We start from the raw sequence: 15,055 nt of genomic DNA on the forward strand, positions 1-15,055 counted from the left end.
CGGACCTCACTGGTCGGGAGGGCAGGCCTAGACGACCGTCAGAAGGTGGGTGGTCGAGAGGTGACCTGGAGGGCGGAGCTGCTGGCAGCCGAAATCCCTGGAGAAGGGCCGCATCTTGCATCCTAGGGCGGGGCTGGCGTCCTGGGGGCGAGGCCAGGCTCCCAAAGGCGGGGCCAGGCCTCCAGAGGTCGAGTCTCCAGGGGCGGGGCCGGTCTCCCAGGTAGGGTGGGACTGAGTCCTGGAAGGCCGGCGTTGAGGACAGCGTTCTCAGAAGAGCTTGTCCTTCACCAGGCCATTCCTCAGCGGTTTCCTAGGGGCCAGAAGTCGAGACACACTAGTCTGGGAACTCCATGGTTCCCTCTCCTTGTTGAGTATCTTCCCTTCCCCTACTTCTACCTCCGCAGGGACCCTCTCTGCTCCCAGGCAGGTAGAACTGACCAGGCAGCCCCAGCTTGCTCCCTGGTTTGCACCTAGTCCATCCCTGCCAAGATCCTGTGTGCCTGCCTGACCCCCAAACTCCTCTTCAGAACCTCTGGCCAAATTCGCAGGGTCCTTCAGTGCTGGGCGTAGAATACCGACCTCAGCTATGCTAGTAGGCACTTGGTCTATGGCCAAGCTGTACCCCGACAGCTCCAGTTATGGGAAGTTTGGGGCCTTCTTTTTTGAGATGGGGGTCCCTCTGTGGCCCTGGCTAGTCTGGAACTCTCTTTGTAGAGCAGGTTGGCCTCAGACTCAAAGATCCACCTGCCTCTGCTGGGATCCCTGTGCTGGGATCAAAGGCGTGTGCCACCATGCCAGACACTAGTCTACAGTAAGTCTCATCCTCTGACACCTGGAGAGTGGCAGCCTGATGGCTAAGCAAGACTTGCAGGAGTTATTAGCCAGACTGAGGCGCCTTTGAGAAGGGAGAGCCCAGCAGCTTCCGCCCCTCCTCCTCCCAACCTTCAGTTGAGCCAGCTCCTAAGGGAGGGGTACAGGGAGCTGGCTGGCTGACAGGGGGTCCCTGGTATTCTCTGCCAAGCAGATGGTTCCAGGGCTGGAGGTCAGAGGTCATGCCTGCAGAGCGGCATTTTTCTATATGCGTTCTGTAGCAAGACAGCCCTTCCTTCCTCGGTTTCTTTTAAGCGTCTCCCTACCCTTCTCCTCTTAAGCCTTGTGGGAGCTTCTGGAATGTTCTAGAAGCCTCCTCAATATGTCCTCACCATCTCTCCACTTTAAGCATTTCACTGTAAGGGCTGGGTGGTGGTGGTGCATGCATTCAGTCCCAGCACTCAAGAGGCAGAGGCAGGCCACCTCTGAGTCGGAGGCCAGCCTGGTCTACAGAGTGAATTTCAGGACAGCCAGGGCTACACAGAGAAACCCTGTCTTCAAAAGTAAAACAAAAGACACCACTTCAGGTCAGCACACCCGAGATGAGACCCCAAATAAACTCCGTATCCCCAGCACATGTAACCCTGCTTTGGACCCCATCTAGACAAACAGTAGTCAGCCAGAAGCCAGAAGCTGACTGGTTCTTCCGCCTCATGCTCTCCCAAGCAAGCTATTTCGGTAGCTATTTGATTCCGAGGTTTCGCCTACATCAGAGCAAGACAGACTGGCTGTCCCACCTATGGGCATTCAGAGACCTCATCCTCTGCACTGTGAGCAGCTTTGCACCCCGATCCCGGGCCCCTGGACTCAGTTGACCCCTTGTACGTGAACACTTGGTCCTCTGTTGGTGACTTGTGGGGGCAGAATTTAAGGCTGCAGCTTTTCAGGAGGAAGTATGTCCCAGGAGCAGCTTTCAGGGCTTTAGGCCTCGCCCAACTTGAGGTTTGCTCTATTTGCTGAGTGCTTGCAGCTCAGGACATGACCCCAGCTTTTGATTTGGCTACCATGGGGCTTGTTGCCATCATGCCCCGGTGACAGACACTAAAAAGAACAATGGCTCTATCAGGACTGTAAATGTAATGTTTTGTGAGGGCTAAAGTTGTGTTTTAAGTTTAAATCACTGTGCTCAAGAGAACTATAAAACAGCAATGCCTCTGACATAAGGCCTGCCTGCTGGCATGCTGGGCTGTTGTTCATGTGAGATAACAAACCTTGTGTTTTCACTTCTGTAGGCAAGGCTAGCTGCCCCGACTGCACAGAATGTGTTGATCACACATAGGCCAGAGGTACAGAGACAGGAAGTATGTCAGGGTGCGTGCCCCACTGCATGGAGGCAGGAAGTGCGTAGCCTCATGGGTTTGGCCTTCTAAGAACCTGACTAGTTAAGTGCTATTCTCTGGGAATTCTGAGTACGGACCTGGCCATTGTCCACTGTCCTTCAAATCTGGCTCAAAAACTGTGGTAGTGGTCTTATTCTCGCCCAGTGGGATTAACAGTTTCTTGTCCACTGGGACTAGGAATCAGCTGTGGCTGAGACCAGCATCATTGAGGTGGCGTCTTCCTAGGAGTATTTCCTCGGGCGGGTCAGCGTTGGGGTCACCTTCTTTGTACAGCGTAAGGGTCTCCAGTGTGGTACTGGCTTTGAGGGCATGAAGGGTCACTGAGAGGTTGAGGCCACCAGTGAAGGTGGAGATTCCAGGGCCACGGGAGGGTGCTGGCAGCAGTGGAGTGGAGCCAACAGGAGCAGAAACAAGGTACACTGTGTATGCCGAAGCCCACGTCCCTTACAGCCCAGAAGATCTGGTGAATCCCCAGCTGTGACACTGAGGCACAGATTTAAGTTACACAGTTGGGATTTGGTTTTGCTCTATCTGATTATGAATATCCTGGTTCTTCCATTTTGGAGTAAGAAATGCTTTATTTTAAACTTTATAGGAGTCCACAGTTAAAGAGACTTTGAATACATTTAAAGAGTGGTTGAACTTTTAACTGATGGAATTTTTTGTTTTTGTTGTTGTTTCAAGACAGGGTTTCTCTGTGTAGCCCTGGCTGTCCTGGAATTTGCTCTGTATAGATCAGGCTGGCCTCAAACTCACAGGAATCTGCCTGTCTCTGCCTCCCGAGTGCTATGATTAAATGCATACCACCACCTAGCTAGTTTGGTTTTTTGAGACAAGGTCTCACTACATAGCTTTAGTGGGCCTGGAATTCAGTATGTAGACCAGGCTGGCTATGAACTTCACAAATTTCTATCTGCCACTGTCCCCTAAATTCTGGGATTAAAAGCCCATGCCACCATGCCTAGCAAGTGATAAAACTTGTAAGATTTGGGACTTGTAAAAGTTCTTCTGTGTTTTCTATAACACTAACATTAACATCAGTTAACATTAACATAATGTGAGATATTGGGGAGAAAAATAAGAGAGAGGTTGTGATGTGTTTGTGTGTCAATTGTACTATTTAAGTTTTTGTCAAGTTAACACAAACTGAAGTCACTGGGAAGAGGGAATCTCAACTGAGAATAGGCCTCCACCAGACTGACCTATAGGCGAGCCTGTGGAGCATTTTGTTGATTGATTGAGCTCAGCCCACTGTGGGTGGTTCCACCCTTGGACAGGTGTCCTGGGTGCTATAAGATAGGTTGTCTGGAGGTGGTGGCACACACCTTATATCCCAGCACTTGGGAGGCACAGGCTCTCTGTGAGTTTAAGGCCAGCCTGGTCTACAGAGCTAGTTCCAGGACAGCCAGGGCAAACAGAGAGACCCTGTCTCAAAAACTAAAGAGGGGAGAGGAAGGAAAGGAAAGAGGAAAAAGAAAAAAGGAAAGGAAAGAGGAAAAAGGAAAGAAGGAAAGGAAAAAGAAAAGAAGGAAAGGAAAGAGGAAAAAGGAAAGGAAAAAGGAAAGAAGGAAAGGAAAGGAGGAAAGGAAAAAGGAAAGAAGGAAAGGAAAGGAAAGAAAAGGAAAGGAAAGGAAAGGAAAGGAAAGGGAAAAGAATGGAAGGAAAGAAGGAAAAAGGAAGGAAGGAAAGAAAGAAGGAAAAAGGAAGGAGGGAAGGAAAGAAGGAAAAAGGAAGGAAGGAAGGAAAGAAAAAGAAAGAAGGAAGGAAGGAAGGAAAAGAAAGAAAGAAAGGAAGGCCGAGTGAGCAATGGGAACAATGCAGCAGGTCTCTGCTTCAGTTTCCTGCTCTGACTTCTCTCTGGGCTCGCTGACTGGGATGTATGAGCCAAAATCTCCCTCATCCCTAGTTGCTTTTGGTCAGTATTTCATCACAGCAAACTAGGCCACCCACTATGCCCTGGCACTAGCTCTGGCCTCAGCACAGTTCCTCTGCAGCCCCGGATTTAGCAGCAACTAAAATGCAGCTCTTCAGATCAGACGCCCTGCAAACCTCTGAGTCAGCCACACAGGCGGTGGCGGTGCGCCGGCATACGTGCAGAGAAGCATCCATACACACAAAGAATGCACAAGTAACTTTTAAAGGCAAGAACTTAGGGCCAGGGTCTAGGGCAGCAATCCTCAACTGAGAGCCCACAGGGGCGGTATCAGACATTTACATCACAGTTCATAACAGCAGCAAGATTACAGTCAATGTAGCAACAAAGTAGCTATGGCTGGGGGTCAGCACAACTTGAGCTGCTTTAAAGGGTCCAGCATTGGGGAGGTTGAGAGCCACCGACTTGACTGCTCTCCTCCCCGTCCTCCTCCTCTCCTTTATCTATCTATCTATCTATCTATCTATCTATCTATCTATCTATCTATCTATGGTTTTTGAGGCAGGTGTCTCTGTGTAGCCCTGGCTGTCCTGGAACTAGCTCTGTAGACCAGGCTGGCCTTGAAGTCAGAGATCCACCTGCCTCTGCCTCCCCAGTGCTGGGATTCAAAGTGTGTGCCACCACCACCTGCCCTGACTGCTCTTTCAAAGGACTTGGGTTCAGTTCTCAGCACTTGGAGGCTTACATCTATCTTTAACCTGTTTGGGGATCCAAGGCCCTCTCTAGCCGTCTGGGCACTGCGCACACATGTACGCACAAACATGCAGGCAGACACCCACACAGAAAATAGAAACTAACCTAAAAAAGTAAAACAAAAGAATGTAGGCACAACAAGACCGCTCAGCAGGGAAAGGTACTTGCAGGCAAGCCTGATGGCCTGGGGTCGATCCCTGGGGCTCCATGTGGAGAGAGACTTGACTTCAGAAGGTGTCCCCTGACTTCCACACACCCACTGTGGCACGTCCCAACCCCACCGTGATAGTAGATAATTGTAAAAACTATGTCCTCTTCCTCCATTCCTTTAAAAAAAAAATTATTAAAGCTTCTTTCTCCCCTTCCTCACCTCCTGCCCCATGGGACCTGCCTGATGCATCTACCGTATTCCAGGGCCTGGCTGGTTTGCACCATCGGAGCCTTCAACAGCCTCTTCCCTTTGCTTTTGCTTGATGCTCCTCACATTGTCTCAGGGGCTGCATGCCCCAAACCCCACCTGTCTACCCAGCCTAGGGCAGAGAGCCCCAGGGGTCCACCGATCCCCAGCATCCGTTCCAGTTCCTGCCTGCCTGCTGAGCCAACCCCAGACTGCAAGCCACCAGGGCCAGGTGGACAGCGCCTGGGCTTTCGTCAGTCCTTGCTCTCCTTTGGGAGCTGGCGGTCATGGCTGGGTCTGGCCCAATCTCTTGCTCATTCCTTCCAGCCTAGCAAACAGCTCCCATGTCTGGCAGGCCCCTCTCTGTCTCATCCACAGATGTTGCATTTCTGGCTACAGACCCAAGCCTCTGTCTCAGGCTGCTTCACCGTGGGCTCCCAGCATTCTCAGGGGCTCACACCAATATCTGTTCCTAAAGGAAGGAGCTCAGGGCTGAGCCCGTCTCACTCACTCGGCTTTGGAGGGCTTGGCAGTCTGAGCTTCCAGAGTGTCGTACTCCCTCAAGTCTTCCAGCTCGCGCATCTGACCAGTCAACACCTTGGCTGCAAAAGCCACGATGTACTGCAGGAGGAGAAAAGCGCTACTGAGGCCCACAGTTGCCACAGGTCCTTTGCAGCTGCGCACAGGCCCCTCACAGGCCTGAAGAGGACCGGTAGGGGCTGACTCACCAGGAACCAATAGACGTTCATGGTCGTGAGGAGCAGCAGCAGGGTGTTGAAGAAGAAGTAGTACGGAATGTCGGGCACGGCCTGCAGGCTGGAGTGGCAGGTGGCATACAGGACCTTGAGCGGGAACCAGTAGAGGCGGAACCAGAACCTGGGGGAGACCGGGGTTAAGGACGAGCAGGCTCCTCGGCCTCAGCACCCCTTCCTGACTCTGCCAACCCCTTGCTCCCTTCTGAGCTCATCCACCAGTGGATCCTCTGATCCATCTGCTGCACCCCTTCCTACTACCACCAACCATGCCTTCAGACCCTGGCCCCTCCCTGCCTAGCAGCCTTCTGGGTCTGCCCAGGCCCAGCCCTTTTGGGACTAGGCTACAGTCTTCGCCTGCTTAGCCTAACCCACCTCACCAAGATCACCCCAGCCCCAGGCTGGCTTTGCCCTGAGCTAGATGGGCTATTCCGTGGCCCTGTCTCTTATCCTTGTAATCCCGCCCCAACCACTGGTCGCAATCCATGAATACCTCTACCCCCAGGAAGCCCCACCCCTCCCCTTCTGGCTCCACTCACCTTCTGGGCCACACTTCTCCTGCCTGGCTCCACCCACCCTCTGGGCCACAGCCTTCTCCTGCCTGGCTCCACGCAGCCACAGATGCTCTACCCATCTCACCAGCAGAAGCAGAAGCTGAGGCAGCCCAGGTTGGCCACCAGCCCGTGCAAGCGGTGGTAGGTGCCGCCTCTGGCCTTGAAGTACATGTTGAGCTTGGTGAACTCCAGCTGCACATCGCTAACATCATGCAGGAAGAACACGAGGAGCCCTACGTTGTGGTACCTGCAGGGTAGGGACAGTCACACCAGGCCTGCGGTCGGGGCCATCAGCTCAGGCCATACGGTGGGGTTTCATTACTACTTAACTGTGTGTCTAAGCGTGTGTCTGCGTGCAGTGTCTGCAGCGCCCAGAGAGCGTGCTGGATCCCCTGAACACAACCTGACACGGTGCCCGGAACTGAGCCGGGAATGATGGGGCAGCCGTTACAAAGACTGGAGTTCGGTTCCCAGCGCCCAGTGACGGCTCACATCCACCTTTAACTCCACTTCCTGGGGATGCTACTCCGTGCAGACAAAACACCCATATACATAAAAAAGCAAAAGAACAGTTTGCAAGCTGTTGACCTCGAGCCGTGGCTCCAGCCCCTCTCACTACTGTGTAATCTGTTGTCTGTGTGGGATGCCAGTGCCTCGGGCACCAGCGCCTGTGGGGACAGTGGCACCAGTGTCCTGGAGTCCCAGCTGAGCCACCATGTGTATGCAGAGCAGCCCATGCACTGGCCTCAGCCATTTCCCTGCCTCCCTTATCTTCGTTGGGGCGGGTCTGTTGTAGCCTCACTGGCCCATCCTAGCCACACAGACTCCCCTGTCTCAGCCCTGCCCAGCTTCGTTACTCTTGATCAGAGACAGGGCCCTACTCTAGCTCAGGCCTGGAACTCTGGCTCAAGCGATCCTCCTGTCTCAGCTCTTGGGTTCTAGCACACCAGATCTGCCGTGTTTCTGGATCCCCCCTTGAGTTGCTGTGTGTCAGTGGTCAGCGAGATGGCTCAGTGGATGAGACACTTGCCACCAAATCCGATGACCTAAGTTCAATCCCCAGGACTCAAGTGGTGGGAGGAGAAACAACTCCCAAAGGTGTCCTCTGGCCTCCACATAACACACCGGCGCACCCTCACAAATAAGCAAGTGTGAAAGGTTTTGAAAGGGGTATCACACAGGCTTATGCCCAAGGGAGTGAAGAGTGGATGAGGAAAGGGTCTCGGAGCCCCTCTCCAGGCCTTGCACACCCCTGACCTGGGATCCCTCTTGGCTCTCTCCTCAGCTTTGTCACCAGCCCCAGGCCCTTTGCACGTGCCGCCTACCCCCCATGAACTCACCGGAAGGCGTAGGAAGAGGCGATGAGGAGCAAGGTGACCACGTGGTGCACCAGCATGACCACAGAGTCCTTGCGCCAGGTGTCCATGTAGATGGTGGCGTAGATGGAGTGGCAGTAGAAGCTCCCCTGGAGCAGGTAGGCTGTGGCTATGTCCCAGGGCACCGCCATGCCTGGCCTCCAGTCTGGGAAGAGCCGCAGTCAAGGTCATGTTCAGGGCCTCCCAAACCAGCCTCGCACAGCATGTGTCCTCTGAATGTGGGGTGGCCCTAAGCCATTTTATCTCTAAGATTATTGATTGCGAATGTAATTACTACACCCGGCCCTATGGAGGTGAGAGAACAATTTTCACAAGTCCGTCCTCTCCTTCCTTGGGGCGAGGATCAACTCCAGGTAAGCACCAGCGAGCGCCTTTGCCAGGGGAGCCACCTCGCCAGCCTTGCCTTCTTTTTGAGTTAGGGTCTCATACAGCCAAGCTCACCTCAAAACTTATGTGGCCAAGGATGACCCAGAAGCCACATTCCTGCCTCCACTTCCTGAGTGCTGGGAGACCGGGCACGCGGAGGCAGCAGAGCTGGTTGACGCCAGGCAGGCTCCCCACCACCCATCCCTGTTTTGTTTGCTTGTTTTTGGTTGTGTTTTAGAGTCTCCTGTGTAACCCAGGCCGGCCTGAGAACACCTGCTGTGGAAATGACAAACATGCACATGCCTGGCTACATTTCTCCAGGCTCACCCAGCAGATAGAGGGTTCCTGTGGCAACGCCTGGCCCAGGACACCTCACTCAGGCCGGGGGGGTCTCCCACAGAGGGCTCTGCCTGGGGGCCTGTGCCCTCCCCTCGACCGCCCCAGGCCTCCAGGTATACCTGTCTTCACTCAGGAATCCTCTCTCCTACCAGGTGAGTCCCCCACCCACTGCTCCCCACTTGTGCCTCCTCCTCTCTTTTGCCATGATGCTCTGCCGGCCAAGGTCCTCTGAGTCTATCTGGGCCTTTGTGACAACCGGGTGGTCCCCAGCTGCATTCACAGCCTCTGCTCTGGCAGCCAAGTAACAGAGTCACTGAGGGATTCATGGGGCTAGGCGGCTCCGCAGACAAAGATGCTCGCCTTGCATGCCTGGAGACCAGAATCCCATCCCCAGAACCCACATAAGGGTGGGAGGAGAGAAGTCACTCTGCGGAGCTGTCATCCTTCCCCCACCCAGCACTCTGGGGGCTGAGGAAGGAGGATGGTAAAAGTTTGAGACCATCCTAGGCTGCATGAGATCCTGTACAAACTCCAGAAAGATCCGTAAGAAGGCTCAGGGGGAAAAGGCACTTGCCACCAAGCCGATGACCTGAGTTTGATTCCAGGAACCCACATAATGGAAGGAGAGGACCAGCTCCCAAAAGTTGTTCTCTAGCCTTCATGGGCATGTGCAAATGGTGGCACACAGGTGTCCCCTTCCACACTGATCTAAACAGGTAAGTTTTAAAAGGGAGAGAACCCCCATTTCTCCTCATCCGCTAGAAGCCCCTCACAGTGTGTCTACTCTCCTGCCCCACACTACAGCCAGTCGCCTCCACTAACTCCCTGTCCCTGCTAACCCTCCCTGAGCCCCCAGGCCCCTCCCCTACATTTTCTCTTGCTATTTCTTGCTATGAACAGACTGGCTGTCTGGAGGGTTTGGGGCCTCCTGACTGTATCTAGCACAAGCCAACCAGGTACACCATGCTTAAGCCTGGGGCAGTGGCTCGGGGGTGGGGGGGATGACAAGGGGTAGAGGGACAGCCTAGAACCCCCAGTGAGGGATGAGGACAGGATCAGTTGCTGCACCTATCCACAATGCCAGAGTCGCTTTGGTTCCATCTCCAGAAAAACACACACACACAAAGGCCTGTGCGTGCTCAATAAACACACAGCCCCCTCATCCAAACATGAGTCCAATCATACATCAGCCATGGCTTTGTCAGGTGGGCATGACAGTACATGTCTTTAATCGCTGTACTGAGGGAGGCAGAGGCAGGCAGATCTCTGTGATTCATGTCTAGCCTGGTCTACAGAGTGAGTTCCAGGACAGCCAGGCCTACATAAGAAGACCCTATCTCAAAATAACAACACAAAGCAAAACTATGAGTTATCTACATGAAAGCAAACTGAAGGGCAGCTAACAGCATTCCTTTTCAAAACCGCTCGCTGCTCCTGGAGTATGATACACTCAGGAGGCTGAGGCAGGAGCGTCCCCAGCTTGAGGCCATTCTGGACTACAGAGGGAAAGGAGACTGAGCAGTGCTTCCCAGGCGGGGATGTGGCCTCAGGACCCAGCGGCGCACCACCAGCACCCTCTCCTCCTTCCCCTGCCATGTCCAGAAGCGCCTCCCAGGTCACCGGCGGTTCCCATAGCACACCCCCCAGCATGAAGCACCCCCCCACCGCACAGTTTTACACCCACAAATCCCCAGCGATCCTGCGCTGAGTCTGTGCAATTGTCTGTGAGCTGCAGCTCCACCTCAGGCAGGACCCCCTTGTATCCACCCCACGTCCAGGGCTCTTTTCTTGGGACTGGCTTGACATCAAGACTTCCATCGAGGTCTCCCATTAGGCCCATTCCAGAGTGTGCGAGTGCAAGCGTGTGTGTGCCTGAGTGCATGTGTGTGCTTGTGTGCACATGCCGCACGCACCACTGTGCTTGGATTGCCAGGCTTGGCTTTACCCCACGCCCACAGCACCCCCTGTGCTGGGCCCGCAGGACTCCTACCGTAGAAGACAGAGGGCGGGTCATGGAAGAAAGGGTAACTGGTGCCCAAGAGCAGGTAGGCGCAGTAGCTCCAACAGCCCAAGTAGAACAGCAGCTTCCAGGCGCTCTCCGGTAACCTGGCGGCGTCCCTGGGCTGCAGGCGACAGCGCTTGGCCAGGGGCTGTGGGGACATGGTGGGTAATGGTTGTCACTGGGGAGCTCGATGCTCCTCCCTGGGGACTTGCCAGGCTCAGTGGCATTCAGAAGGCTGGTCCTCTCTGCCCATTTCGTCTGGGGTAACCAGAGCCTGTGTCTGTGTGGCCATGAGGTGCTAAACTTAGCCTCCAGCTGTCCTGTGTGGCCTGGGAGGGGGGGCACAGCACACCAGGCCTGAAGCAATGGAGTCCCCAGAACCTGGGAGGCTCTTTCCTAGCAGGAATGAGGGCATGTCAGGGAGGGGCAGAAGGGGAAATGATGGTTAAAGGAAAATCCCTTGGGGGCAGAGAAACTTGAAAACACCAATGCCCCCCCCCCAAGCCCATTGGGAGGAAGGCAGAAGGGAAAACTGAGGGAAGAGGGAGAGGGGGAGTGCCTGGGAGAGGAAGCTGGGGGACCAAAGACTGTCAGGCTGGGGACTACTAAGAGAATGAGGGTGATGTCAGAGGGAGGAAGAGTGGAACAAGTAAAAGGGAGTCATGTGCAAGCTGATTTTGGGGACACCAGAGGCATCACAGGGTAGTGTACCCTGAATTAGAAGGTCAGCGGTACATGCCTATTGCCCCAGAACCTGGGAAGCGGAGGCAGGAGGATTGTCATGAGTTTGACCAGCCTGGGCTTCAAAATTACAGAAAAACTGTTGGAATGGGCTGACTAGAGTCAGGGAAGGCTCCAACACCCCGGCGGAGCACTAGAGCTGTGCGCCAAACCCTGCCCCCTTCCTCTCAAGGCTGAGGGGCCCAGATGAGCCCAGAACACCCAGTGGTTGTCATGGAGACAGCCAGAGCCCAGCTCCCGTAACCCCTAGCAACCAGGCTGCTGCCAAGTTGAGCTTGGAGAATGGGGCAGCCCCTCCGCCCGTTTCTTGGGAGGGGTGAGGATGGAACTGAGGTGGCAGCAAGCTGCCTGAAGGCTTCCAGCACCCCAGCTAGGCGCCAAGGCAGCTGGGCACCCGGGTGCCCTGTGAGCCGGCTGTCCTCAGTCTCGCCTCCACCTCTCTCCAGCAGCTGGGGGCTGAGGCCGCTCCCTCCAGTGGGTGACACCAGGCAGGGTGGGCTAGTGGGCTGGCAACACTCTGTCCTGACCTAACAAGGAGCAGCTTCTTCCCACCAGCAGAGAAAGGCCCCTTTGTTGGCACAATGCTCTCTGTCCCCGCACCCCCTGCCACTTCCAGTAAGACAGGGGCAGGATGCCCCAGCTAGTCCCCTGGGGAGTATCCACCACGGTACTGGCCCAAATGCTACCGAGAAGCCCCTCCCCAGGGGAGGTGGAGAGGGTCAGGTGCCAATGTCATCACCACCAGGGTCACTCTTCAGACCTGGGCGGTGGCCTCTCAGTCGCCAAAACCGGAACATTTGACCATCGCCCCAGGGCAGCGGCAGAATCCAAGCTTGAAGACAGGGGGTCATTGCCAACGTTGAGCCCCTCTGCGTGGCCCAGGACACGCAGGTCTGTGCTCTCCCTGGTTCTCAGGGATGATGAAGACCACAGACAGGGGCGGGGCCTCGACTGCACAGACCGGGTGGAGACACAGCAACTCCCCGTGACACAGGGCACAGGTGACCTCTGTGCACCTCGAGGCCTCCTGGTCCAGGATCTAGGATCCTTGTTCCCCAAGTTGATTCCTAGAAGGGTCCCCAGGTCAATCCTCGGGTCCACATCAGCGCAGAGGCCGTACCGAGCGGATCGCCCTAGATGCTATGAAAACTACCCAGGACAGGGTGTGGATCTGGTTTCCCTGAACCCAGAATACCCACGTTCTGTGGGAGCCCCAATCCGTCACAGCATCGCCCCAGTTCAGACACACCCCAGCACCCACTCCACCCTGTTAAAATGGTCTCGCGATAGGCTCTGAGGCCCCCAACATCCTGGGCATCTCCAGCCCGGAGCCCCCCACTTTCTAGCGGCCACCACAGACATAGGGAGGCGTGAGCAGAGGCCCCACTCACTCTCCCGCATGCAGTTTCAGGGGCCCCCAGGTCGCACTGACCCGAAAGAGGCGCGCGGTGGCCGCCGAGCGCAGCGCTGTCCAGCCCAGAGCGCAGAGCGCGGCCAGCAGCAGCTCAGGCGCAGCCAGGTGCGCGTGCTCCGCCAGGCCGCGGCGCGCCAGTCCCCAGCCGCAGTCCCCGCAGCCCCGTGCGGCCGCCAGCGCCGAGGCCCAGCTTCGCTGCAACATCTGTGCGTAGCTCGGCATGGGCTCTGGGGCCTCGAGCCCGGTGGTGGTCACCGCAGACGCCATGCCACCCGCTCGCCCGCCGTCCCCGCTGCTGCCTGCACGCGTCCGGACCGCCGCGCGTCTCCGCCGCGTCACGCGCTGCAGCCAGGCCAGGGGCGCGCAGACGCCCGCCGGAGCAAGAAGTGGGTGTGGTCTACTCAGGCCCCGCCCCTCGGGTGCAGGGCGCCCCTCCTGCTGCCCTCCCACGGTGCTGTTTTGAGACCAAGGGGTCTTCGAGCCCTGAGTGGTCCGCTGCTCAGCCTGCCCACTACCCTGGGGTTCTTCTGAAGATGGCTCCGTGAGTGAGGAGGCTTGCCACCAAATTACCGTCCTGAAGGTGAGGACAGACCGGCCCGCAACGTATCAATGCAATGAGAGTTTAATGCCTGGGTCCGCACCACCCTCTGCCACCCGGCTCCTGAGTGCAGAGCGCCTGGGTGTGTAGCTGCAGCCGGCTCTGGAGCCTGTCCGTGTCCGGCGCCTACAGGCTCACTGGTAGATAGGGAGCTGACAGATGGTGGGGGGAGTTACCCGGAGGTCGGCTAGGGGAGATCGGAAGACCATCCTCCTGGAGCCAAAACTACCAAGGTTAGCCTGGTCTGTTTCTTCTGCTCTATTGACTCAAGAGCCGCACGGCCTCTTGTGCTGACCATCCAACTGAGTACTGCCTCAGGCCATTTTTGGTTTTTGAGACAACATCCCAAGGTAGCTGAGGAAGGCCTTGAACTCGCACTTCTCCCTGTTTCCGCTTTCCCAGTCGTGCATCGCCATGTGTGGCAGCTGAACTCTGTGCATGCTGCTTGCTCACTCCACCAATGGCGCCACATCCCCGCCTCATGCATGCGCACTCACATGCCAAGCACACGAGTGTGGAGGCCAGATGTCCACCGTCTTCCTCAGTTGGTATTTATAAACTTTGATGTGTCTAAGTGCCCACAGGGACTGGAAGGTGGATTCCTGGAGGCTGTTGTTGGCTGGGTGGACACTGCTGCTGGGATCAGAACCTCAGTCCTCTGCAAGAGCAGTCAGAGCTCTAAACTACTGACCCACCCTTCATTTTTAGAGGCAGGGTCTCTCACTGAGACCATATGGCCAGTGAGCCCTTGAGAGCCTCCCAACTCTGGGGTTACAGACATGAGTCACCTGTGCCCTTGGCTTTTACATGGATACTAGGGATCCAAACTCAGACTCTCATGCTTTTGGAGAAGGCACACTACTGGGCCATCTCATAGCCCCTTTGTGTTGAGACAGGGTGTCATGATGTAGCTGTGCTGGCCTTGAACTTCTGACCCTCCCACCTCCCCCTTAGGAATGCCCAAATGGTAGGTGTGGCCCACCACGAACTATCCCTGAATGTAGACCCAAGTAGATAAGAGGTTCTCGCACTTCCTCCTGAGTTATCAGCTGGCGGGGTACAGACTGGGGCCCTTGCAGTCCCTCCTGGCAAACATGGTGCCCACCTGTGAGGGAAGACGCCTGCTTAGCCTTTCTCCTTGGCAGTGGAGGTGAGGTGCCTGCCCATGAGGTATGGGTGGACTTGTGGTGTAGGCTTAGGACAAGGGCTCCTGGGCACTGAGGCTTGAGCAGCCAGCAGGGCTCTGTGCTAAGGCTGCTGGGCCCACGGATGTCCTGTCCCTTCCTGCCACAGCACCGGTATCAGTGGATGCTCTGCTCTGTAGTGACATCTGAGCTGCTGTCAGGTGGCTACTCCAGCAGTTAAGGTGAGGTCACAAGCATGACTAGGGGCCCAGGGCCATCTCACCAGGCTTGTCCTCTGGAGCCTGGCCTGATGATACAGCCCGCAGGGCCATCACAGCACTAATTGGCCCTCTTCCTTCCTGTCTGGCTGGAGCCTGTGTGCTCAGGGCCCCTCACTGTAGCTGTGTCTGGTAAGCAGGACCCAGCAAGAGTCAATCCTGGCTGATGGTGCTGGCAGTGACCCCATGCCCATCGTGTTACACTGTGGTGGCCCTGTAAGCCCTGGAGTGACTTAAAACATCCTTCATGATGGCTGCTTGTTGGGCCTGTACCTCAG

At 55.9% G+C, this 15,055-nt stretch overlaps 1 protein-coding gene across 1 annotated transcript; it reads right to left on the bottom strand.

Moving 5' to 3' along the window:
- Window positions 1-49: 49 nt before the first annotated feature.
- Window positions 50-13,111, bottom strand: Cers1 (ceramide synthase 1). The gene is made up of 7 exons (XM_055618912.1): window positions 12,796-13,111; window positions 10,611-10,770; window positions 7,880-8,060; window positions 6,625-6,786; window positions 5,962-6,109; window positions 5,745-5,854; window positions 50-310 (listed from the first exon to the last, which is right to left on the bottom strand). The coding sequence occupies exons 1-7, from the start codon at window positions 13,042-13,044 to the stop codon at window positions 268-270; spliced, it is 1,053 nt and encodes a 350-aa protein (XP_055474887.1). The 5' UTR covers window positions 13,045-13,111; the 3' UTR covers window positions 50-267.
- Window positions 13,112-15,055: the final 1,944 nt, after the last annotated feature.

This window comes from Psammomys obesus, unplaced genomic scaffold (genome assembly GCF_907164565.1).
Source record: "Psammomys obesus unplaced genomic scaffold, mPsaObe1.curated_primary_1811, whole genome shotgun sequence".
In the NCBI taxonomy this organism is placed as follows: domain Eukaryota; kingdom Metazoa; phylum Chordata; class Mammalia; order Rodentia; family Muridae; genus Psammomys; species Psammomys obesus.

Excerpts from the sequence above, each read along its gene's own strand:
- Cers1 (XM_055618912.1), bottom strand. The coding sequence starts at position 13,044 with ATGGCGTCTGCGGTGACCACCACCGGGCTCGAGGCCCCAGAGCCCATG. Across the intron at positions 10,771-12,795 it reads CCACCGCGCGCCTCTTTCGG|CCCCTGGCCAAGCGCTGTCG; the intron begins GTCAGTGCGACC and ends ATGTCCCCACAG. Across the intron at positions 5,855-5,961 it reads TGAACGTCTATTGGTTCCTG|TACATCGTGGCTTTTGCAGC; the intron begins GTGAGTCAGCCC and ends CTCCTCCTGCAG.